The 27,035-nt window shown below is 35.6% G+C and overlaps 2 protein-coding genes and 1 non-coding gene across 3 annotated transcripts in view; 2 read left to right on the forward strand and 1 right to left on the reverse strand.

Annotated features, from left to right (window-relative positions):
• Window positions 1–21,224, reverse strand: part of LOC141387338 (uncharacterized) — a 61,386-nt gene extending 40,162 nt beyond the window's left edge. The window contains exon 1 of the mRNA XM_073956898.1: window positions 21,127–21,224. Within this exon, the coding sequence (XP_073812999.1) occupies window positions 21,127–21,222 (96 nt within the window). The 5' untranslated portion in view covers window positions 21,223–21,224. The remainder of the gene's footprint in view (window positions 1–21,126) is intronic.
• The window catches only part of mwh (multiple wing hairs), a 207,632-nt gene that overhangs the window by 137,293 nt on the left and 43,304 nt on the right, over window positions 1–27,035 (forward strand). The window lies entirely within an intron of this gene.
• TRNAK-CUU (transfer RNA lysine (anticodon CUU)) lies at window positions 6,201–6,273 on the forward strand. Its single transcript has one exon. It is a non-coding gene; the product is annotated as a tRNA-Lys (tRNA).

A 27,035-nucleotide genomic window follows, 5' to 3' on the forward strand; every position in this document is an offset into this window, starting at 1 on the left:
GATCAATTTGGTTTCTTGTTTTCTGATCTGGAGACAGCCAGGTGCCCTTATGAATATCGAGATGATTAAATCTGGTACTGCTAACTACCATGTTTTTTGCAGCTGCAAAGTCTATCAGCCTCATACCATTGTCAGATGTTTCACTGTGGAGACTGAATTTCCCGACTGTTGGGCCAAAGATATTCTCCTTTCCAATTTTGGCATTAAAATCGCCTAGAACGATTTTAATGTCATGGGCAGGGCAACGGTCATATGTTTCTTCTAAGCGCTCGTAAAATATATCTTTGGTCTGTTCGTCCTTTTCTTCAGTGGGAGCATGAGCGCAAATAAAGCTGATGTTGAAGAATTTAGCTTTTATTCGAATTGCAGCAAGTCTTTCATTCACTGGGGTGAAGCTGGATACCAGATGTTTTAGTCTCCGACTAACTACGAATCCACAACCAAACTCATGCTTTACGTCATGGCAGCTATAATACAGTGCGTCACCTTTAGGTGTTGTTGTGACGCCTTTCCCAATCCATCGTATTTCCTGTATGGCAGTAATATCGGTCTTGTACTTTTCAAGTACGTCTGCCAATGCGAAGACTGCACCTTCTCTATAAAGAGTGCGAACATTCCAGGTGCAGATTCGCAGATCATGGTCCTTAAAACGTTTGCGGGGTTCGTCAACATTAGAGGGGTTTGTTTTTCTTTTCTTTCGTTTTTTCATAGTAGGCTGTTTTTTCTAGGGGAGGGTTACTAACCCGACGCCCAAACCCAAGTTTTTAACGTTCTTATGGGTGAACGCGCGGCACATGTTAGCTCTGGCCAACATTTACCAATTTATAATACCCTTTGATTTATTATTATTATTATTAATATCCAGGTTCCTAGGTGGAACATAGGGCCACAATCCTTTGATTTATGGGCAATTAATATTTATTGTCTAAAGCACTTTATACAGCGTTTCTTTATAAACATATCTAATATGAGTGGTCATAAATCTAAAATTATCTTTTGCAATAGATCTTACGAATATGTTCATTGTCTGTCGCTGTTCATTTGTTCTCACCTACTTCATTTATAATTATGATTTAGTACCCTGCTGTTCTTATTTCCTTTCTTTACCTTCTCTAGTTTAATAACTTATTCACATTCTGTTAAATACCCCAGCAAAATAAATTGGAAGCAGTGCAATGTAGACTACTTCTATCACGGCATGTTTTGATGCAGTTCAAACGGAGTCATGAAAAAAGCACTCCATTCCTCACATTTTAACCGCTTTTGGATGCAATCCAAAGAATCACATCCATTTGCAGTTAAAATGCAGTGCCAAGGGTCAGTTAAAATGCAGTGCCAAAGGGTTAGTTAAAATGCAATGCTATGGAGTGCATCTTTCAGTAGTCACGCTCTTGTAAAAATCATGAGTGAAAATGCATAATTGGATGCACTTCCAGATTACTTGTACATATAATTTAACTGCATCTTTGGAGGCAAACATTTTGCTGGGACTGTTTAGCATATGATAGTAAAATTTGCATATACAGTAGAATATGGTTCTAAAGAACTAGGTAAGGAGCATAAAGATCGGCACTCTACTAAAAGTTCATCAACGCCATCTACAATATTTTAAAAAAATACATATACAAAAATTTCTATAGAACAAGAAACGGAACATGAAGATCACCACACTCTACTGAAAAGTTTATAAAAACGGTCTATAATTTGTTTTGTAAATGTACCGAAGTATTCTTGTTACACTTGAAATATGAAAACACTAAGAAAAAAATTTGTATTTTATATTCATATCCTACTATTTAAAATATTGTAATAAATTTCTAAATCAAATAAAATCTTGTACTTTAAAGATTTCACACAGATAAGTGATACACAGAACAAGCGCATGCGAATGTGAAAATTTTGCAAATGTTAAAAACGCCCACTTAACATGGCAGTGAATTGTGAGAAGATTGATTTGATAGCGGAGGGTTGTGGTAGATTTTGAGAACAAAAAACATTTCTATGACCGTAAAAAATTTAAGGAAATTTTATTACTACCTATCAAGACAACTTTATTGTAGTCGCATGTGAAGAGGACAGTTTATGGATTCTCTCCGATCCGAACTGCAGGTAGTCGCTGTGACATTGAAAGCTGTGCTTTTTGAGATAATCACTCTAAAGATTTTAAAAACCTAAAATTGATTGTAAGCACGATAACCCTCAAATGGTGTACGCTGTATTCTTCAAACTTTGCACTTGATAAAATTTACTCCACACTTTCATAATCTTCATAAAATCTGAAATTTCAGATAAATGAGCAACAGTAACTTAACCTGGACTCATATAAGACCCTTCTTCTATAGTGAGATATTTCCTATACAAAAAAGTCCTAAAGAGTTATTTTATGCAAAGAATACTACATAAAGGGGTCTACGATACGAAGAACTTTCCTAAAAAATTCTCTAAAAAGAAGTCTTATTAAAGGAGCCTTTAGAAGAGAAACTCCTAAAGCGAAATTTTATACAAAAGACATTTAAAAGGAGTTTGCTGTACAAAATGAAGTCCCATGTAGTCTTTTGTACAAAGAAGACCTCATAAAGTGATCTTCTCTACAAAGAAGACTTCCTTGAGGAGTCTTTTATACAAGGAAGACCTTCTAAAGAACCTTCGATACGAACTTTTCTATACGAAAAGTCATCGTCCGATGAACTTTTCTATACGAAAAGTCATCGTCCGATGAACTTTTCTATACGAAAAGTCATCTTCCGATGAACTATTCTATACGAAAAGTCATCGTCCGATGAACTTTTCTATACGAAAAGTCATCGTCCGATGAACTTTTCTATACGAAAAGTCATCTTCCGATGAACTTTTCTATACGAAAAGTCATCGTCCGATGAACCTTTCTATACGAAAAGTCATCGTCCGATGAACTTTTCTATACGAAAAGTCATCGTCCGATGAACTTTTCTATACGAAAAGTCATCGTCCGATGAACTTTTCTATACGAAAAGTCATCGTCCGATGAACTTTTCTATACGAAAAGTCATCGTCCGATGAACTTTTCTATACGAAAAGTCATCGTCCGATGAACTTTTCTATACGAAAAGTCATCGTCCGATGAACTTTTCTATACGAAAAGTCATCGTCCGATGAACTTTTCTATACGAAAAGTCATCGTCCGATGAACTTTTCTATACGAAAAGTCATCGTCCGATGAACTTTTCTATACGAAAAGTCATCGTCCGATGAACTTTTCTATACGAAAAGTCATCGTCCGATGAACTTTTCTATACGAAAAGTCATCGTCCGATGAACTTTTCTATACGAAAAGTCATCGTCCGATGAACTTTTCTATACGAAAAGTCATCGTCCGATGAACTTTTCTATACGAAAAGTCATCGTCCGATGAACTTTTCTATACGAAAAGTCATCGTCCGATGAACTTTTCTATACGAAAATTCATCGTCCGATGAACTTTTCTATACGAAAAGTCATCGTCCGATGAACTTTTCTATACGAAAAGTCATCGTCCGATGAACTTTTCTATAAGAAAAGTCATCGTCCGATGAACTTTTCTATACGAAAAGTCATCGTCCGATGAACTTTTCTATACGAAACGTCATCGTCCGATGAACTTTTCTATACGAAAAGTCATCGTCCGATGAACTTTTCTATACGAAAAGTCATCGTCCGATGAACTTTTCTATACGAAAAGTCATCGTCCGATGAATTTTTCTATACGAAAAGTCATCGTCCGATGAATTTTTCTATACGAAAAGTCATCGTCCGATGAATTTTTCTATACGAAAAGTCATCGTCCGATGAATTTTTCTATACGAAAAGTCATCGTCCGATGAATTTTTCTATACGAAAAGTCATCGTCCGATGAATTTTTCTATACGAAAAGTCATCGTCCGATGAATTTTTCTATACGAAAAGTCATCGTCCGATGAATTTTTCTATACGAAAAGTCATCGTCCGATGAATTTTTCTATACGAAAAGTCATCGTCCGATGAATTTTTCTATACGAAAAGTCATCGTCCGATGAATTTTTCTATACGAAAAGTCATCGTCCGATGAATTTTTCTATACGAAAAGTCATCGTCCGATGAATTTTTCTATACGAAAAGTCATCGTCCGATGAATTTTTCTATACGAAAAGTCATCGTCCGATGAATTTTTCTATACGAAAAGTCATCGTCCGATGAATTTTTCTATACGAAAAGTCATCGTCCGATGAATTTTTCTATACGAAAAGTCATCGTCCGATGAATTTTTCTATACGAAAAGTCATCGTCCGATGAATTTTTCTATACGAAAAGTCATCTCCGATGAACTTTTCTATCGAAAAAGTCATCTCCAATGAACTTTTCTATCGAAAAAGTCATCTCCAATGAACTTTTCTATCGAAAAAGTCATCTCCGATGATCATTTTTATGGAAAGAGTAATCTCCAATGAACTGTTATATGGGAAAAGTTATATCCGATGAACTTTTCTATAGGAAAAGTAATCTCCGATGAACTTTTCTATGGGAAAAGTCACCTCCGATGAACATTTTTATGGGAAAATCTTCTCCGATGAACTGTACTATGGAAAAAGTTATCTCCGATGAACTGTTCTATGGAAAATGTTATCTCCGATGAACTTTTCTAGAGAAAAAGTAATCTTCGATTAACTTTTCTAAACTAAAAGTTATCCCCGGAGAACTTTTCTAAAGAAAAATCCACCTCCGATGAACATTTTATGAGAAAAGTCATCTCCGATGAACTTTTCTATGGGAAAAGTCATCTTCGATGATCTTTCTATGGGAAAAGTCATCTTCCATGAACTTTTCCGAACTTTTCTATGGGAAAAGTCATCTTCGATGAACTTTTCTTTGGGAAAAGTCATCTCCGATGCACTTTTCTTTGAGAAAAGTCATCTCCGATGAACTTTTCTATAGGAAAAGTCATCTCCGATGAACTTTTCTATAGAAAAAGTCATCTCCGATGAACTTTTCTATAGGAAAAGTCATCTCCGAAGAACTTTTCTATAGGAAAAGTTATCTCTGATGAACTTTTCTACACGCGGAAAAGAATAGCTGATTGCTTTTGACATATATTTCCTAGAGAAAGTTCATCGAATTATAGATAAGTTAGTTCGATGAACTTTCTCTAGAAAATTTATGCCGAAAGCAAATAGCTATTCTTTTCCGCGTAACTTCTGAATTGAAAAAGTAAGGGAAACCCCCTTTCTTAGTAATCATTACTAACCTATCCCAATATTGATACCCATTTTATTTGTAAACACTTTCATGGTCTTATCAACCTCATACATGTGGTTATTGCTGTTGTTGCTTTAGTAATTGTCAACTATTTACGTTGTAAAAGTCATAAAGCATGACTGACTTATCATACAAATACGCTATCAGTCAGTCATACGATTCAGTCATACGCAAACAACAACCACAAACTTTACAAACGTCTTATTGATGACGGTCGAAGACCCTACAACAATGCCGTCAACTTGATTACAACAAGAACTTTGCACTCCAGCGGGTGGTTACTTGGTTGCTTAGCTGGTGAAAAGAAGAATTCATTCTTCTTCTCCAGACTTTCGTTGTCATTATTCATGTTACGATGGTTGTTTGTTGTTGTTATTGTTTTAGTCTGACTAACCGCATGTATTTTCAAACTTCAGTGAATTTTGACATGTTGTTAGCTGTCAGTTAAAAAATGTCTACATCACCGACCAACCGACCGGTCGTCTTATTTTGTTTTTGTTCTTTTTCATTGTCTTAGCCACCACCATCGCCACGATATTCTAGGAGATTTGTTGAAATTCGTTGGCTATTCTCAAATTTATTTTTAAATTTCCCATGTTGTAAAAATACACCAAGCGTAGCGAGTTAAAACAGCTCATGTTTATAAATAGGCAAAAATCTCCTCCTCCCTACGTACAGGTAGCTTCAAATGAATGTGTGTGCGAGCGTGTTTCAAATACATTGCACCCCATGGGATGGGAATAGTTCTTGGTCATATCGTGTGTGAGTGTGTATTTTTATTCTTTTGAAGAGGTCATAACCACCGTGGGCGGGCAATGTAGTGTATAATTAATTCGTGTTCTTCTTGTTTTAATTTGTTTGGGGATGTTCGCCAGTGTTCACTTATCCTCTAAGAGGTTCCACATTCTGGGAAATTTGTTGTAATAGTTTTGTTGTGAAACAGGGCCGCACATGCCCGGCTAGCTCAGTCGGTAGAGCATGAGACTCTTAATCTCAGGGTCGTGGGTTCGAGCCCCACGTTGGGCGCAGGAATTTTTTTAGTTCCAAGTTTTTGATGTGAATGGGAGGAAGTGGATATTTCTATAAAAAAAAAAAAGATTCATTCCATTCCTATAGAAAAGTTCAACTAAGTCGACCTTTGATATTAAAAGGTTCATTGGATTTGACTTTCCTCACAGATAACCTCAGAGATAACTTATGCTACAGAAAAGTTCATCGGAGATGACTTTTCCTAAAAAAATACATCAGATGCGACTTTTCCTCTAGAAAATTCATTGGAGATGGCTTTTCCTATAGAAAAGATCATCGTAGATGACTTTTCTTATAGATTAGCAGATGATTTTCCCGTAAAAAATTAATCGGAGATGACTTTTTCTATAGAGGAGTGCATCGGAGACGACTTTTGGTATAGAAAAGTGCATCGGAGATGGTTTTTCGTATAGAAAAGTTCATAGGACGATGACTTTTCCTATATAGAAAAGTTCATCGGACGATGACTTTTCCTATATAGAAAAGTTCATCGGACGATGACTTTTCCTATATAGAAAAGTTCATCGGACGATGACTTTTCCTATATAGAAAAGTTCATCGGACGATGACTTTTCCTATATAGAAAAGTTCATCGGACGATGACTTTTCCTATATAGAAAAGTTCATCGGACGATGACTTTTCCTATATAGAAAAGTTCATCGGACGATGACTTTTCCTATATAGAAAAGTTCATCGGACGATGACTTTTCCTATATAGAAAAGTTCATCGGACGATGACTTTTCCTATATAGAAAAGTTCATCGGACGATGACTTTTCCTATATAGAAAAGTTCATCGGACGATGACTTTTCCTATATAGAAAAGTTCATCGGACGATGACTTTTCCTATATAGAAAAGTTCATCGGACGATGACTTTTCCTATATAGAAAAGTTCATCGGACGATGACTTTTCCTATATAGAAAAGTTCATCGGACGATGACTTTTCCTATATAGAAAAGTTCATCGGACGATGACTTTTCCTATATAGAAAAGTTCATCGGACGATGACTTTTCCTATATAGAAAAGTTCATCGGACGATGACCTTTCCTATATAGAAAAGTTCATCGGACGATGACTTTTCCTATATAGAAAAGTTCATCGGACGATGACTTTTCCTATATAGAAAAGTTCATCGGACGATGACTTTTCCTATATAGAAAAGTTTATCGGACGATGACTTTTCCTATATAGAAAAGTTCATCGGACGATGACTTTTCCTATATAGAAAAGTTTATCGGACGATGACTTTTCCTATATAGAAAAGTTCATCGGACGATGACTTTTCCTATATAGAAAAGTTCATCGGACGATGACCTTTCCTATATAGAAAAGTTCATCGGACGATGACTTTTCCTATATTGAAAAGTTCATCGGACGATGACTTTTCCTATATAGAAAAGTTCATCGGAGAGGACTTTTCTTATAGAAAAGTTCATCGGAGAGGACTTTTCTTATAGACAAGTTCATCGGAGAAGACTTTTCTTATAATGTTCATCGGAGATGACTTTTCGTATAGAAAAGTTCATTGGAGATGACTTTTCTTATAGAAAAGTTCATTGGAGATGACTTTTGTTATAGAAAAGTTCATCGGAGATGACTTTTCCTATAGGAATCTTCATCGGAGAGGACTTTTCTTATAGAAAAGTTCATCGGAGAGGACTTTTCTTATAGAAAAGTTCATCGGAGAGGACTTTTCTTATAGAAAAGTTCATCGGAGATGACTTTTCTTGTAGAAAATTTCAACGGAGAGGACTTTTCTTATAGAAAAGTTCATCTTATAGAAAAGTTCATCGGAGATGACTTTTCTTATAGAAAAGTTCATCGGAGAGGACTTTTCTTATAGAAAATTTCAACGGAGAGGACTTTTCTTATAGAAAAGTTCATCGGAGATGACTTTTCTTATAGAAAAGTTCATCGGAGATGACTTTTCTTATAGAAAAGTTCATCGGAGATGACTTTTCTTATAGAAAAGTTCATCGGAGATGACTTTTCTTATAGAAAAGTTCATCGGAGATGACTTTTCTTATAGAAAAGTTCATCGGAGATGACTTTTCTTATAGAAAAGTTCATCGGAGATGACTTTTCTTATAGAAAAGTTCATCGGAGAGGACTTTTCTTATAGAAAAGTTCATCGGAGAGGACTTTTCTTATAGAAAAGTTCATCGGAGAGGACTTTTCTTATAGAAAAGTTCATCGGAGAGGACTTTTCTTATAGAAAAGTTCATCGGAGAGGACTTTTCTTATAGAAAAGTTCATCGGAGAGGACTTTTCTTATAGAAAAGTTCATCGGAGAGGACTTTTCTTATAGAAAAGTTCATCGGAGAGGACTTTTCTTATAGACAAGTTCATCGGAGAAGACTTTTCTTATAATGTTCATCGGAGATGACTTTTCTTGTAGAAAAGTTCATCGGAGATGACTTTTCGTATAGAAAAGTTCATCGGAGATGACTTTTCGTATAGAAAAGTTCATCGGAGATGACTTTTCGTATAGAAAAGTTCATCGGAGATGACTTTTCGTATAGAAAAGTTCATCGGAGATGACTTTTCGTATAGAAAAGTTCATCGGAGATGACTTTTCGTATAGAAAAGTTCATCGGAGATGACTTTTCGTATAGAAAAGTTCATCGGAGATGACTTTTCGTATAGAAAAGTTCATCGGAGATGACTTTTCTTATAGAAAAGTTCATTGGAGATGACTTTTGTTATAGAAAAGTTCATCGGAGATGACTTTTCCTATAGGAATGTTCATCGGACATGACTTTTCCTATAGCGAAGTTCATCGGAGATGGCTTTTCTTATAGAAAAATTCATGGTAGATAACTTTTTTTATAGAAAAGTTCATCGTAGATGACTTTTCATGCAGAAAAGTTCATCGTTTATCACTTTTCATGCAGAAAAGTTCATCGTTTATCACTTTTCATGCAGAAAAGTTCATCGTTTATGACATTTCCTGTTGAAAATTTCATCGCAGATTATCCTAAATGCTGATCACTCCGCACCAAACACTTCTCCTCCCAAATTTTTCTTCAAACCCATTAAATCGCAGTGAATAACAAAAGAAGCTCCCCACTTGTCTAACTGTTTGACGTTTTAACCGATATCAATGACAAGTGAATGAAAGACACTCGTCATTTTTTCATGACAAGCGTAAAATTACAATTAGTTCCATAAAAATGCATTTACATGACTTTTACATGTTTTCAATTCTTCGGTGGTTTTCACGGGAACAATAGATCTAACATTTCCCTATTGCAATACCCCTTTCCGTCGCTATTAAACTGACAATCAAGTTCATTTTAACCCACAGCATGTCTGTGAGATTCTGTAAGACGCAATGCAGACAACATGCAAACGTTTCGAATTCACAAGAAGAATTGTAAATCCTAACGACAACAAATTACAACAATTCTGAGAATCGACCAAGTTAAAGATGAATGGTAATATGAGTTAACAAGCTTCGGAATGATGTGCCAAACAATGGCTATCACTTACTTGGTCTAAAGACGACATATTCGATTCAAGACCTAGAGACATGCGACGACTAATGAATTGTGAGAGAAGGTTTTACATTTCACTTGAAATGTAATCGCAACTGTTGTAGATATTCATAAAACATGTGTCAATTTCTAGTACTTCTCCGTACTATTGTCTCTGGACAATTAGAAAGACGAAGAAAAGTCTGAACAGAACATCCATACCCTGAACAATTAGCTAAGTAGGGAATGTGTGAAGAAACGTAAGCATTTCATTTCAACCAAATAATGATACTCATGGGATGGATGCTTTGACATGTTTAGACGCCATAGAGAGGCTCAATAGAATGTTGGATAAGCTGTTTTATGATAGGTGTGACCACCATCATGAAATTGTAGAATACAACAAAGTTGCCTGCACAATAAAATCGTGGAATATAAGTGTTTTATTATTCTATGTGTTTTTTATGGATATGAATGACGTTGTTACTTTTGGTTTGAGTTTTTTTTTTACAGATGGGCTTTTCATTAAAGGAAAGACTCTTCCCGTAGAACATTTCATCAGAGATAATTTTTCCATAAAAAACTCGGAGATAACTTTTCCCATAAAAAGTAAGTACCTTGGAGCTGACTTTTGCCATAGAAGAGTTTGTCGAAGATGAAAGTATGTCTATCAGAAAAGCCATCTCAGATTAACTTTCCCATAAGAAAATTCATCTTCGATGAACTTTTCTATAAGAAAAGTCAACTCCGATGAATTTTACTATAAGAAAAGTCATCTCCGATGCAATTTTTTATAAGAAAAGTCATTTGCGATGAACTTTCCTATAAGAAAAGTCATCTCCGATGAACTTTTCTATAAGAAGAGTCATCTCCGATGAACTTTTCTATAAGAAAAGTCATCTCCGATGAACTTTTCTATAAGAAAAGTCATCTCCGATGAACTTTTCTATAAGAAAAGTCATCTCCGATGAACTTTTCTATAAGAAAAGTCATCTCCGATGAACTTTTCTATAAGAAAAGACATCTCCGATGAACTTTTCTATAAGAAAAGTCATCTCCGATGAACTTTTCTATAAGAAAAGTCATCTCCGATGAACATTTCTATAAGAAAAGTAATCTCCGATGAACTTCTCTATAAGAAAAGTCATCTCCGATGAACTTTTCTATAACTTTGCTATGAACGATGAACTTTTCTATAAGAAAAGTCATCTCCGATGAACTTCTCTATAAGAAAAGACATCTCCGATGAACTTTTCTATAAGAAAAGTCATCTCCGATGAACTTCTCTCTAAAAGTTTCCGATGAACTTCTCTATAAGAAAAGTCAATCAAAGCGCTATCAATTGTTGTGCTCTCCCCGAACTACACCGTCCGGAGAAAAACACCAACAACCCACCACCAAAATTAAATTGTTAGAGGAAAATATTCAAACTACATGTTGGTGAGGCAAAAAAGTGTAAGAAAATTTAAGACCGCACACACACACATTTAAATGACAAATGAATTCCAAAACGATCAACCAAAAGATGCAATTAAAGATAGACCAAAAACATCGACGACAGATCTACGAGACACGAGTGACATTATCTCACCTACAAACATAGTGTCCAAATGGGACCAGTTTTCGTTGTTGCTGCTGTTGTTGTTTTGATTTATGAAGTTAAGCTTGTTGTTGTCAACAGTTATTGACTTGGTGGACTATTTTGCTGGTTAACAAGATTCGGGACTCGTTCCACTACGCGCTCCACCACTATTATCGTTGTCAAGGAGACTAAGGCGTTTGGCATTTATTGGAGTATTACAATCTTGCAATATGACATGTTGCAATGTTATTGCAGCAGAAGCAAAGAAAACAACAACCTACATTTTTAGTCGGCTATTCAATTAACGATAACTGCGTTGTGTTTTTGTTTTTATTTTTGCATTAACAAGATATGCTCTCAAATTTCACTTTTCTATGGTAATACAACAACAACTATGCCAACATATATTATGTGATGAGGACAATTTCAAAATACAAATGTTTGTAATATTTTGCGCCATGGATGCTGGATGGTTAGTAGACCTCCCAGCATTTGTGGACAGATTTGTTGCTGTGCTATTTCAGCAATTTCATTCATTAAATAGTTGTGGTACGCAAGTGCCTGGTTAGTAACTCATGGCAACATGTTTAATGAAATTGCTAGTAATGTGGTGGAGGTATTTTGAATACTCTGTCTTGTATATGGTAAGACAGTAGTAGTGTCGTAAATAGTAGCTAATAATGCAAAGAATTATGAGCTATATTGTGGGAAAGTGTTTGTAAAGAAAAAAATATTTGCTATACTGGCCTACTTTGCTTTACTAGTACTTTTGGTTTCGTCCCTTTCTTTCCGCAATGGTGTATAGAAGCACCCTTTCTTTCTGAAATGATCAATAGAAGCACAATTTCTTTCCAAAATGGTCTATAGAAGCACCCTTTCTATCCAAAAAGGTCTATAGAAGCACCCTTCCTTTCGGAAATGGTCTATAGAAGCACCCTTCCTTTCGGAAATGGTCTATAGAAGCACCCTTCCTTTCGGAAATGGTCTATAGAAGCACCCTTCCTTTCGGAAATGGTCTATAGAAGCACCCTTTCTTTACAAAATGGTCTATAGAAGCACCCTTTCTTTCCGAAAGGGTCTATAGGAGCATACTTTCTTTCCGAAGTGGTCTATAGAAGCACCCTTTCATTCTTTCTGAAGTGGTCTATAGAAGCACCCTTTCATTCTTTCTGAAGTGGTCTATAGAAGCACCCTTTCATTCTTTCTGAAGTGGTCTATAGAAGCACCCTTCCTTTCCTAAATGGTCTATAGAAGTACCCTTCCTTTTCGAAATGGTCTATAGAAGCACTCTTTATTTCTGAAATGGTCTATAGAAAGACCCTTTTTCAGACAGGAGTTATAGAAGCACCCTTTCTCTCAGACAGAAATTATAAAATCACACTTTCTTTAAGAAGGGGTCTACAGAAGAACTGTGTTTTTGGAAAGGGCCTATAGAATCACCGTTTTTCGGAAAGGGTCTATAGAAGCACCGTTTTTTCGCAAAGGGTCTATAGAAGCAACCTTGCTTTCAGAAAGGGGTTAATAGAAGCATCCTCCCTTTAAGAAAGGGTCTATAGGAGCACCCTTCTTTAAGAAAAAATCTATAGAAGCACCCTTTCCTTCCGAAATGGTCTATAAACGCAACCTTTCTTTCCGAGAGGGTCCATAGAAACACCCTTTCTTTCAGAAAGGGTTTATAGAGGCATCCTGTTTTTACGAAAGTGTCTATGGAAGCCCCCTTTCTTTCCGAAAGGGTCTAAAAAAGCACCGTTTTTTCCGAAATGGTCTATAGAAGCAATCATTCTTTCAGAAAGGGTCTATAGAAGCAATCATTCTTTCAGAAAGGGTCTATAGAAGCAATCATTCTTTCAGAAAGGGTCTATAGAAGCAATCATTCTTTCAGAAAAGGTCTCTAGAAGCAATCATTCTTTCAGAAAGTGTCTAACGAAGCACCCTTCTTTTCGAAAGGGTCTAAAGAAGCACCCTTCTTTTCGAAAGGGTCTATAGAAGCACCATTCTTTTCGAAAAGGTCTATAGAAGCACCCTTTCTTTTCGAAAGGGTCTATAGAAGCACCCTTTCTCCGAAATGGTCTATAGAAGAACCCTTTCTTTTCGAAAGGGTCTATAGAAGCACCGTTTTTCCGAAATGGTCTATAGAAGCACCCTTTCTTTTCGATAGGGTCTATAGAAGCACCCTTTCTTTTCGAAAGGGTTTATAGAGGCATCCTGTTTTTTCGAAAGGGTCTATAGAGCACTCTCTTTTCCGAAAGAGTCTATAAAAGCACCCTTTCCTTCCGAAATGATCTATAAACGCAACCTTTCTTTCCGAGAGAAACACCCTTTCTTTCCGGAAGGGTCTATAGAAACACTCTTTCTTTTCGAAAGGGTCTATAAAAGCACCCTTTTTCCGAAAAGGTCTATAAAAGCACCCTTTTTTCCGAAAGGGTCTATAAAAGCACCCTTTTTTCCGAAAGGGTCTATAAAAGCTCCCTTTTTTCCGAAAGGGTCTTTAAAAGCACCCTTTCTTTTCGAAAGGGTCTATAGAAGCACCCTTTTCCGAAATGGTCTATAGAAGCACCCTTTCTTTTCGAAAGGGTTTATAGAGACACCCTGTTTTTTCATAGAGCACTCTCTTTTCCGAAAGAGTCTATAAAAGCACCCTTTCCTTCCGAAATGGTCTATAAACGCAACCTTTTTTTCCGAGAGAAACTCCCTTTCTTTCCGGAAGGGTCTATAGAAACTCTCTTTCTTTTCGAAAGGGTCTATAGAAACTCTCTTTCTTTTCGAAAGGGTCTATAGAAACTCTCTTTCTTTTCGAAAGGGTCTATGGAAGCACTCTTTCTTTTCGAAATGGTCTATAGAAACACCCTTTACTTTCTAAAGGGTCTATAGAAGCACCCTTTTTCCGAAAGGGTCTATAAGAGCACCCTTTCTTTCCGAAAGGGTCTATAGAGGCATCCTGTTTTTTCGAAAGGGTCTATAGAGCACTCTCTTTTCCGAAAGAGTCTATAAAAGCACCCTTTCCTTCCGAAATGGTCTATAAACTCAACCTTTCTTTCCGAGAGAAACACCCTTTCTTTCCGGAAGGATCTATAGAAACTCTCTTTCTTTTCGTAAGGGTCTATAGAAACTCTCTTTCTTTTCGAAAGGGTCTATAAAAGCACTCTTTCATTTCGAAATGGTCTATAGAAACACCCTTTCTTTCCAAAAGGGTCTATAGAAGCGCCCTTTCTTTCCGAAAGGGTCTATAGAAGCACCCTTTTTCCGAAATGGTCTATAAAAGCAATCTTTCTTTCAGAAGGGGTCTATAGAAGCATCGTTTTAGTCGAGAAAGGGTCTATAGAAGCACAATTTCTTTCAGAAAAGGTCAATAGAAGCAGCGTTTCTTTCAGAAAGGGACTGTAGAACCACCGGTTCTTTCAGAAAGGGACTATAGAAGCACCCTTTCTTTCAGAAAGGGGTTTATATACAGAATTATTAATTATATACTATTATCTTATAGTAATTGATCCGAAATCCGTATTAAGACCAGAACAGAATCAATCGTCGCTTGCTTTGCTTGCTTCCCAAATGTCAAATTATAAAGGAATGCCAGAGCCTCCTAAAGAAGAACGCAGGCGGATATGTAAAGAGGCTCTGGCATTCCTTTATAATTTGACATTAGGGGAAGCAAGCAAAGCAAGCGACGATTGATTCTGTTCTGGCCTTTATTGTAATTGAAACTCTTTAAACATTGCTTCTATAGATTTCCCGAAACTGTGAAAAATTAACTAGAAAAAATTACCCCATCATTAATGCAGCCATCAAGTCATAAATATTTGACTGTTTTTCCCATAGCTGCCATCCATAGTTTTCATTCAAATTGTTTATAAACTCGAAAGAAAACAATGATCCACTAAAAAACAACAACAACTTAGCACACAATAGACTTTCATAATTGTTTTTATCTCATTTTATAAATCAGCCAAGAAATGAAATGGAAACAAGTAATAGTTAATAACAAATGAAATTAACAATATGAAAAAAAACAAACAAGGGAATCCACAAAAATACTCAAACATTTAGCCTTTTACCCAATAACAACAACATATACAACAATCCAAAACAATGGTAACTATATAAAACAGTTGTACAATCAAATTCATAACCCCACCATCATGTCGTCTCAGCACCCTAAAATAAATACAACGTTATTGCTGCGAACTGTAAAACAAATCATAACCCATTGGCCAAATGTCACCAATGTAGCAAATCTGTCCCACTACCATGTGGCAAACTGTCACAAGTCATTTGTCTGTTTTTTAACGACAACCATGTCATCGCATAAATACCAGCAATTTCCGCTACATTTATTTGCTGGAGGCCGAAACTAAAGTTGGAGGGCCATTAAAAACTTATTTTCTTTTTGTGTGTCGGTGCCATAGTTTTCTTTTTGTAGAGGTCTCGCCTAGTCTTTGTCTTTCTTTCTAATTTTGTCAAAGAAAATCCGTTGGAGAAAAAAATGCTTACAATCAAAATGAGTTCACAGCTTTTTTTTGTCGTACTTGGAGTTGGAATAAATTTTATCTTAGAATAAATTAACATTAACATTAAATGCAGTTAAACGAACTGTTTAAGGAGGAGGCCATTATATGGAAATTATGGAAAATGTGATCAACTGATCTTTGGGGAGATGGGAAAAATGTGCTAATGTTCTAATAGTTGATGTAGAGTGAATTGTTTTATTAAACTCTTGTATGTTCGAAAAGATTTGGATATTCAAAAATTTTACACCAAGATATAAATAACCATATTAGTCCGGTCAAAATAGACATTGAAATAACAAAAATTCCCACAGAGCTGAATTTTGGTGGAGAGCTAGGGTTTGCTATTAGAAGCAATGTCCTAAAAGTCCCCATCGATCCCATGTGTGCAAAAAAAAATTATTCGTGGTCAAAGGTCAAATTTTAAGGGTTTTTAGGTTTTCGGATTTATTTTTTGAAAACGGTTGATCTAATCAAAAAGTGACTAAAGTAAATATTGTAGACAGAAAAATTATCTACAAGTTTGACCATAATAATTTTTTTCCTAGAAGGAACCATTCTTGAGATATAGCTGTTCTAAAAAACACATGATTTTTGTACACTTATAAGGACATATATAATGCACATATTCCGACGAACCGGCTAAAATAAGCGAAGTAATCGGGTCTGTCCCCCAAAAAATATATATTTTCTTGAAGAGTGAAATTATAGCTATCTTCTAAAAAAAAATTCCAACAAAATCGGGGTGTGTTTAGCAGAGTTATTCAATGTTAGAGTCATTTTATGCAAAAATAGCCCACTTAACCCACATGTATAATCGAATGCCCAACGGGAACGGCCCCAACGAAAACTCTTCGATTTTTTTCAAGTTTGGTCCGACGGTAGGGATTGTTGCGCTGATTACGGAAATGTATAATTTTCAACGGTTGCGGATCCGGTTCGCCGGTTATTCGACCAGAAAGGTCAAATTTAAAAACCGGGTTAGACCCGGTTCTACTGAAACGATTACTGCAAAGTGGATATCGTTTGAAAGCTTACGGAAGTATCTAACACATAGTGTCGTTACTTTAACCGGTTCGCCTCATAATGTACTTACGCGGCTAATTTTTTATTTGACCTTTAGATCGGGATATCTCGAAAATGGTAAGTCTTTTTTAAGAATCATGAAAATCACTCTTGTATACAAGACTAAAACCTTTAATAATCCACGTTTATGTTGGACTGTGGGTCCACCAAAAAACCTTTAATAATCCACGTTTATGTTGGACTGTGGGTCCACCAAAAAACCTTTAAAAAATCCACGTTTATGGTGGACTATGGGTCCACCAAAAAACCTTTAAAAAATCCACGTTTATGGTGGACTATGGGTCCACCAAAAAACCTTAAAAAAATCCACGTTTATGGTGGACTATGCGTCCACCAAAAAAACCTTTAAAAAATCCACGTTTATTATGGACTATGGGTCCAACAAAAAACATTAAAAAATCCACGTTTATTGTGGACATTGGGTCCACCAAACAACCTTTAAAAAATCCACGTTTATTATGGACTATGGGTACCTCAAAGCAAACCTAAGATGTGTTTCATCTCTCCTGTAATGTCGATCCATTTCACTCCAATTATGGTTACCATTTCCCATTAAAGTTTTAATTTTGTTATAAACTACACTTGAGAGTTGATATCAGATTTGCAATAGCCTATCCACGTTGTTTTCAATAATATTTCGTAGTTCAAAAGTTAACAACTTACATGACTTTTTAAATCAACAAAAGAGCTTCTGTTCATAGCAACAGTTCAATGACAGGATTCAACATTTCCATCCGGATCATTATCGTCATCGATAGCAACACAATTTTACTAAACTATTTGTAGAACTTTTCTCAAACTATAAATTTTATATACTTTTTTAATAGTTAATATAAATATTAAATTTAAAAGTTAGTTTTAATTATTCATTACCATGGGAAGTAACAGCCATGGGATGCAGCACACAGACAATACCGATTAAGCTAGCGACTACAATTGAAAAAAGGTGTTTGTTACATATGAATGAATTTTAAGGAAAGGTTAGAAACTATTTAATTTATAGAAAATGTATCGTAATGACTGTCAATTAAGAGTTCCTTGTATATAATTGGGTTGTTAAGTGTATTGTTTTGCAATAATTTTATTTTAAAATAATGGTAACACCATAATCGGGTTTTAACAACAATATTACCATAATAAACACCTCAAACTCTATAATGCTCATCCATTTCCAATTTTGGTTTCTTCACTCTTTTAGTTCTAATAACTTTTGTAATATTTCAATTTAGGTTCTATGTTTTTTTGCCTATAGGCAATTATTGAATCTACAACTTTTACTTTAGCCGGCTTTTGCTAAGTCTTACCGTTTTTGAGAAAAATTTGACCCCGAATAACTTGTTTTGCACACATGAGATCGATGGGGACTTTTAGGACGTTGCTTCTAATGGCCAACCCTAGTTCTCCACCAAAATTCAGCTTTGTGGGAATTTTTGCTATTTCCCCCTTATACGCATGTCTATTTTGACCGGACTATATATGTTTCCACAATATCCCAGAAGTAACATGGGAGACTTCTCTCATATCGATAAGTGCACGCGGATTCATATTCGCTTAGAAGACCTATGTTGACAATTTTTCCAAAAATATTGTATACTCTTAATAAATATATATTTCAATTTTGAATATAATCGGTTGAATGATGTAGGTAAATTCTCAAAATACGTGAAATCGGGTAATAATATTGTAGCTGAAAATTTTAAAGTTAATAGCTCGAGAACTCATGAAATTGTTGGACACTGTCGGATCGCGGCGTTTAATAACTAAATTGCGGTCTCAGGGGCGTTTTTAGTCATAGCTTCCCAAAGAAGTAAGAGAGAAGCATGCGGCTTTGTCAACATCTAAATACCCTCAGCCTATGATGACACGCAACAAAATAACAGGAGTGGTGAACCTAAATACACTGTGAACTGATCAATAACACTGCTCAACAAAATTGAAGAAGTTGAATGTTTCAACCGAAGTTGTTGTTGTTTCTAAATGAAATCGGCGAGCTATTTTCAAATCTGGTCACGGTTTTTCTCCATCAGCTCTTGTTCATGTGATATAGCTCAAAATCGGTTTTTGCGAGTTTCACCCAGAATTTCGTTATTTTCGGATACAAACAAATATTTTTTTGCGGGTTTTTCGACACTAATATATTAAGAAGATGTTATACGCTCGATACAAAACGTTTTTTGAAATAATTGTGGCGAATATATATCAAAAAATATAGAAAACATACGATGCATCTTGTAAGAATTGCATATTTTGAGTACTTTAAGCTGTAATTACGTCATCGGGGGAAGTCATAGGAGCTTCATATGACATTCCGGATATGCTCAGGGTGTCTAGTATATAGTCCTGTATTCAAATATATAATATAAAGTTCATAGCGCCCACGATTCGCCCATAACCTAAAAATCGCCTGAAGGAGTGGACCGATATAGCTTATCTTTGGACTTAAACTATGTTTGGACAAAATATTACTAAAGCCAAATTTTGGACCGAATCGGCAGATCCATTCGAGAGTTATCTTTCGCTCCAACCACCTCACACGGTGTCATAGTGTTTTTTTTTTGCAATTTTGGTGCTATTTTCTCAGGAAGTGTGGACTTGCCCCTGATGAAGCTTGTACCGTCGTAAAGGGGGCAGTGAATACAAGTTGCTAAAACAAAAATCAAAGCGATTCGAGAGCAGATCCTAAACTGAACTTATCCCAAATTTTGTGTGGGAGGTACCCGAAGGAGTGGACCGATTGAGTCCATATTGGAAACTCATCTAAGTCTGGTAGACATTTCACGATTTTCAAAGTATGGACCAAATCGGGAGTAACCGATTCAAGAGTTATCGTACGTACAAATTTTCCGAACATTTTCGAACTTTTGTGGGGGAGGTACTAGAAGGAGTGGGCCGATATAACCCATCTTCGAACTTGAACTAAGTTTAGACAAAATATTACGAAAGCCAAATTTTGGATCGAATCGATTGATCCGTTCGAGAGTTATCGTGCGCTCCAGCCAGCCAGACAGACGGACGGACAGACAGACGGACGGACATGGCTAAATCGACTCCAAATTGTCTGAAACACATTTCGTTCAAACATACTTGGGGTCTAAAACCATTATATCGATGAGGCACATTTTGCCCGTATGAAAGTGTATATACCCTCGTTAGCATAAATGCTGAGGGTATAAAAAGCAGAAAAAATCGCCGGAGGGATTTTTAAATAAATCGCGATCAAAATTCACAATTTTATGGTTTTTTTAGGTTTTCACGATTTTGCTTCGAAACCGCAAGTCGTATCGAAATGAGTCTAAAGAAAATGTTGTAGCTGTAAAAAGTCTCTACAAAATTGACCTTTACGTTTTTTTTTTGTAGGTTTTACCATTTTTAAGATATAGAGGTTCAGTTCAAATTTGTAGGTTTTATCTTGTCTTCAAGATTTTGCTTGGAAACCGCAAGTCATATTAAAATGGGACTAAAGAAAATGTTGAAGCTGTTAAAATTCTCTACAAGACTGGATGATTTAGTTTTTCCTATGTTGTATAAGGAGGCGATACAGTCAGTGCATTGTCTCAATTTGAACTTCTATATCTCAAAAACGGTAACACCTAACGGTAAGAATATCATGAAGGTCAGTCTTGTGGAGAATTTTCAAAGCTACAACATTTTCTTTAGGCCCATTTTAATATGACTTGCGGTTTCCAAGCAAAATCTTGAAGACAAGATAAAACCTACAAATTTGAACTGAACCTCTATATCTTAAAAATGGTAAAACCTACAAAAAAACCTAAAGGTCAATTTTGTAGAGAATTTTCACAGCTACAACATTTTCTTTAGACTCATTTCGATACGACTTGCGGTTTCGATATAGAAACATCGTTGAACGCTTCTCCTTAGTTCTGGAAAATCTGGAATCAAATGATTATATAATGTAATAAATAGGTACATCCATATTTCAAATATACATATGTATGTATATGAAAAATGTATTGATGTAATTACCAATATTAAATATTCTTTGTGCAATAAAATATTTCCATTCACCATTTTGTTTCAATTATAAAATTTCCAATCATAAAATGAACTGGGCATTTTATTTACTGAAAAGCACAATTTCTTTAAGAAAACACAAACCCCTGATTTAGTCAATCACTTTACCGTTTTTACTCAACGATTGTATTTAGAAAACTGAAGAAAAAAGAACAACATAATTCATACCAGTTTTTTATTTTTGGCTTCACTTGCTACGTTGGTTAACAACAACAAAGCACGAAACACAAGTGTTTGGCCGCATATACACCATCGTTGAAACATCGTTGAACGCTTCTCCTTAGTTCTGGAAAATCTGGAATCAAATGATTATATAATGTAATAAATAGGTACATCCATATTTCAAATATACATATGTATGTATATGAAAAATGTATTGATGTAATTACCAATATTAAATATTCTTTGTGCAATAAAATATTTGCATTCACCATTTTGTTTCAATTATAAAATTTCCAATCATAAAATGAACTGGGCATTTTATTTACTGAAAAGCATAATTTCTTTAAGAAAACACAAACCCCTGATTTAGTCAATCACTAGAAAACTGAAGAAAAAAGAACAACATAATTCATACCAGTTTTTTTATTTTTGGCTTCACTTGCTACGTTGGTTAACAACAACAAAGCACGAAACACAAGTGTTTGGCCGCATATACACCATCGTTGAAACATCGTTGAACGCTTCTCGTTAGTTCTGGAAAATCTGGAATCAAATGATTATATAATGTAATAAATAGGTACATCCATATTTCAAATATACATATGTATGTATATGAAAAATGTATTGATGTAATTACCAATATTAAATATTCTTTGTGCAATAAAATATTTCCATTCACCATTTTGTTTCAATTATAAAATTTCTAATCATAAAATGAACTGGGCATTTTATTTACTGAAAAGCACAATTTCTTTAAGAAAACACAAACCCCTGATTTAGTCAATCACTTTACCGTTTTTACTCAACGATTGTATTTAGAAAACTGAAGAAAAAAGAACAACATAATTCATACCAGTTTTTTATTTTTGGCTTCACTTGCTACGTTGGTTAACAACAACAAAGCACGAAACACAAGTGTTTGGCCGCATACACACCACTAAAACAAAAGCAAACTTTTTTACCCTCCCGTGTTCGCTTCTGTGTCTCCTATAACACCATACACACAGCTCTTTATTATAAAACAGCATTCCGCAGCCGCGAGTGCCCTGTTGTTACTCTCTTCCGCAAATATCCTCTCTTCACCTATAAAAAATATGTTCTAACATAAAAAATATGTTACAAAATGTTGCAAACATATATTTGTTTGGACCCAAACATATAATGCTGGGATCCAGAAACATATTTCTAACATATATTTTTCTCCATGTGTCTACGGTACCTCCCCCACAAAATTACACAAATGAAGGCATTTCTCGGATAGTTTTGAGTATTTGTTGTCCTATTTTTCTTTGTTGGCGCCTCCCAAATTTCCCAAAAGCCCTACAGCCACTAGCCAATTATTTGGTAAATATATATTTCCCTACATATTAACCCAAATGTTCTAAAAAACCCGAACAAATTGTGTTTTTGTAATGAGTCAGTGGTGTAATTGGGTTCAGTCCATCTGATACCTCTCAAACAAACACCTAAATTTTTATTTAATTTTATTTATTTATTTTAGTGTATGGAATTACAATCCTTATGGCACGGTTACACTTGAGTTTTTTGACGGGTTAACCCACTTCATGAGGATTTATTTGACGTTTGCGCTATGGAATTGAAGGACTTGAAACCCAAACCCACTGGGTTAATCCGGTTAAGTGTAACCGGGATATTACAGACTAGATTACTTACTAGAAAAATATAAAATTAACAATTGTTTAAATTTATCAAGAGAGTATCTAAAATGTAAATTTACGTTCCAATTCATTATTTTAAATTCTTTTAACGCCCTCACAATGGGTTAATTTTGGCCATAATTGCTTCTATGGGTTGTAATATTGAAGTATTCAACAAATCTTAACCTTCTTGTCGGTACTTTGAATCCAATTAAATACAATAAATCCGGGCAGTCTATATATCCACAAACTAATTTATAGAGAAAACCCGTTGATATTTTGGTCCTTCGGTCACATAAAAAATCTAAGTGAAAAGTTACGTTTAATATTTTGGTCCTTCATGATATTTTGGTCCTTCGGTCACATAAAAAATCTAAGTGAAAAGTTACGTTTAAATCAACTTTAAGGTAGTCTTGGCTTGTGGTCCCAATGAAAGATCAAAAAAAAACAACTATAGTCAAAAACTGAAACGCAGTGTCTAATAAATTATAACAGAAGAAACCAGTTAAATTACGTTTTTCAATTGTTTAATCCAAGTTTATGACAGTTTTATGTTCTCCAACACATAATCTTGGCTCTAGTTATCCTATCCTTGATAAATTCTGGATCTTTTTAGTAAATTGCAATATTTTCAAGCCAAATTTATTATCTTCAATCGCTTTTTCACATTCCCACAACAAGAACCATAAACTCAAATTGATTACTAATTCTTCTCTTTAAAAGTCATTGCCATGAAAACCCACGGTGACCATTAAATAATTCACAACACCCCTCAAATTAAAAACACTTTTTTTTTAATTACATGAAGCTTCTAGATTTTTCTACATTAATTCCTCTTCAATCATCTTGAGAACTTCCTGTTTCATTTTCGATACGACAAAAGGTAGGTAAAAGCCAAGTGATGGTGGTCGTGGTGGTGACATGGGAGGATTGCAAAATTTATTAGAACTTTCATTTCATTCTGGAACACATAGCGTGACCATTATTTAAGGAAATGGTTGGTAGCCATGAATGGTTGGTCGTTCTGGAAACACAACAAACCAAGGAGACGGACGCAAAAAGCTAAAAGAAAACGGTCACATGCATTTTGATGCAACAGGTTGCAAGTAGTTTACATAAATGTAGACAGCAGACAGCACACCTATGGTGTTGGTAAGGGAAAAACCAATGAAAAATGCTTTTTAATGGAAAAACTAAGTTATATTTTTTTATTATGACGTTAGTGATGATGTTATTTATTTGGATCATTATGATAAAGATCATTATGATGTCATTTTTTGTTGTGGTTGATGATAATTTCCCAGGAAAATTTCTAAACGTCTTCTTCTTCTTGTTCTTTGTTACTTTCCTGTAACATGAAAAGGAAATTGCACTTAAATGCAGTGAAACGTAAAGATCGCCCAATGATATCTTCCAATATCGTCATGACCAAAATGCCTGACTGCCATGCAACAGGTTCTTTCCATTTTTCTTTTATGACACAAAATTGCCTCAAAGAAGAAAATTTGTTATGCAAAAAATACAAAAATTAAAGAGCCAGACAGTGATGAGGGTGAAGTACAATCAACCTTTTGATGGCATCATGAAATAGAATATCAGAAGCAGGGTTGCCATTTGAGAATTAAATGCGTGCCGTACACAAAAAGAAGATTAATCTCTTCTCTAGGAAAAGAAAGGGTGCTACTATAGACCCTTTCTGAAAGGAAAAGTTCTTCTATAGTCCTTTTCTGAAACGATAGGTGCACCTATTATCCTTTTCTGAAAGAAAGGGTGCTTCTTTAGTCCTTTTTTGAAAAGAAAGGTGCATCTATAGTCCTTTTCTGAAAGAAATGGTGCTTCTATAGTCCCATTCTGAAACAAAAGGTGCTTATGTAGTCCCATTCTAATCCTTTCGGAAAAAATTGTACTTCTATAGACCCTTTCGAATAGAAAGAGTGATTCTATAGACCCTTTCTGACGGAAGATATGCTCCTATAATCCCTTTCTGAAAGAATGGGCGCTTCTATAGTACCTTTCTGAAAGTAGGGGTGCTTCTATGGTCCTTTTCTGAAAAAGGGTGTTTCTATAGTCCCCCTTTCTAAAAGAAAGGGTGCTTCTATAGTCCCTTTCTGAAAGAAAAAGTGCTTCTATAGGCTTCTTCTGAAAGAAAGGGTACTTCTATAGTCCTTTTTGGAAAGAAAGGGTGCTTCTATAGTCCCTTTCTCAAAGAATGGGTGCTTCTATAGTCCCTTTCTCAAAGAAAGAGAGCTTCTACAGTCCCTTTCTGAAAGAAAGGGTGCTTCTATAGTCCCCCTTTCTAAAAGAAAGGGTGCTTCTATAGCGCCCCCTTCTTTTTTTTCAATTTCAATTTCTTTATTGATGTGTATAAAAAAAGTTACAAATTATTATGTCCTAAAAGAAAGGGTGCTTCTATAGTGCCCCTTCTTTTTTTTCAATTTCAATTTCTTTATTGATGTGTATAAAAAAAATGTTACAAATTATTATGTCCTAAAAGAAAGGGTGCTTCTATAGTCCCCCTTTCTGAAAGAAAGAGCGCTTCTATAGTCCCCCCACCTAAAAGAAAGGGTGCTTCTATAGTCCCCCTTTCTAAAAGAAATGGTGCTTCTATAGTCCCTTTCTGAAAGAAAGGGTGCTTCTTTGGACCCTTTCTGAATGAAAGGGGGCTTCCACAGACCCTTTCTGAATGATGGCGTGCTTCCACAGACCCGTTCTGAAAGAAAGAGTGATAAGATACATTCCTTCTGAAAGAAAGGGTGCTAAGATACATCCTTTCTGAAAGAAAGAGTGCTAATATACATCCTTTATGAAAGAAAGGGTGCTAAGTTACATTCTCTTTGAAAGAAAGGATGCTTCTTTAGACCCTTTCTGAAAGACCGCTTCTTTAGACCTGTTCTGAAAGAAAAGGGTGCATCTATAGACCCATTCGGAAAGAACGGTTACTTCTATAGACCCTCTCTTAGAGAATGGTACAGAAGCTCTCATTCTCTAAGAGAGGGTCTATAGAAGTAACCGTTCTTTCCGAATGGGTCTTTCTGAAATAAAGAGTGCTTCTATAGTCCCTTTCTGAAAGAAAGGGTGCTTCTATAGTCCCTTTCTGAAAGAAAGGGTTCTTCTATAGTCCCCTTCTGAAAGAAAGGGTGCTTCTATAATCCCTTTCAGAAAGAAAGGGTGCTTCTATAGACCCTTTCTGAAAGAAAGGGTGCTTCTATAGTCCCTTTCTAAAAGAAAGGATGCTTCTATAGTCCCTTTCTGAAAGAAAGGATGCTTCTATAGTCCCTTTCTGAAAGAAAGGGTGCTTCTATAGTCCATTTCTGAAAGAGAGAGTGCACCTATAGTCCCTTTCGGAAAGAAAGGGTGCTTCTATAGTCCCTTTCTGAAAGAAAGGGTTCTTCTATAGTCCCTTTCTGAAAGAAAGGGTGCTTCTATAATCCCTTTCAGAAAGAAAGGGTGCTTCTATAGACCCTTTCTGAAAGAAAGGGTGCTTCTATAGTCCCTTTCTAAAAGAAAGGATGCTTCTATAGTCCCTTTCTGAAAGAAAGGATGCTTCTATAGTCCCTTTCTGAAAGAAAGGGTGCTTCTATAGTCCATTTCTGAAAGAGAGAGTGCACCTATAGTCCCTTTCGGAAAGAAATAGTGCTTCTATAGTCCCTTTCGGAAAGAAATAGTGCTTCTATAGTCCCTTTCTGTAAGAAAGGATGCTTCTATAGTCCCTTTCTGAAAGAAAGAGTGTTCCTATAGTCCCTTTCGGAAAGAAAGGGTCCTTCTATAGTCCCTTTCTAAAAGAAAGCGTGCTTCTAGTCCCTTTCTGAAAGAAATTGTGCTCCTATAGTCCCTTTCTAAAAGAAAGGGTGCTTCTATAGTCCCTTTCTGAAAGAAAGGATGCTTCTATAGTCCCTTTCTGAAAGAAAGAGTGCTCCTATAGTCCCTTTCGGAAAGAAAGGGTGCTTCTATAGTCCCTTTCTGAAAGAAAGGATGCTTCTATAGTCCCTTTCTAAAAGAAAGGGTCCTTCAATAGTCCTTTTCTGAAAGAAAGGGCGCTTCTATAGTCCCTTCCTGAAAGAATGGGTGCTTCTATGGTCGCTTCCTGAATGAAGGGTACTTCTATATACTATACTATACTTCTATAGTCCCTTTCTGAAAAAAGGGTCCTTCTATAGTCCCTTTCTAAAAGAAAGGGAGCTTCTGTAGTCCCTTTCTGAAGGAAAAGGTGCTTCTATAGTCCCTTTCTAAAAGAAAGGGAGCTTCTATAGTCCCTTT

This window comes from Musca autumnalis, unplaced genomic scaffold, assembly GCF_047663935.1.
Source record: "Musca autumnalis isolate F117 unplaced genomic scaffold, ASM4766393v1 scaffold_5, whole genome shotgun sequence".
In the NCBI taxonomy this organism is placed as follows: Eukaryota; Metazoa; Arthropoda; class Insecta; order Diptera; family Muscidae; genus Musca; species Musca autumnalis.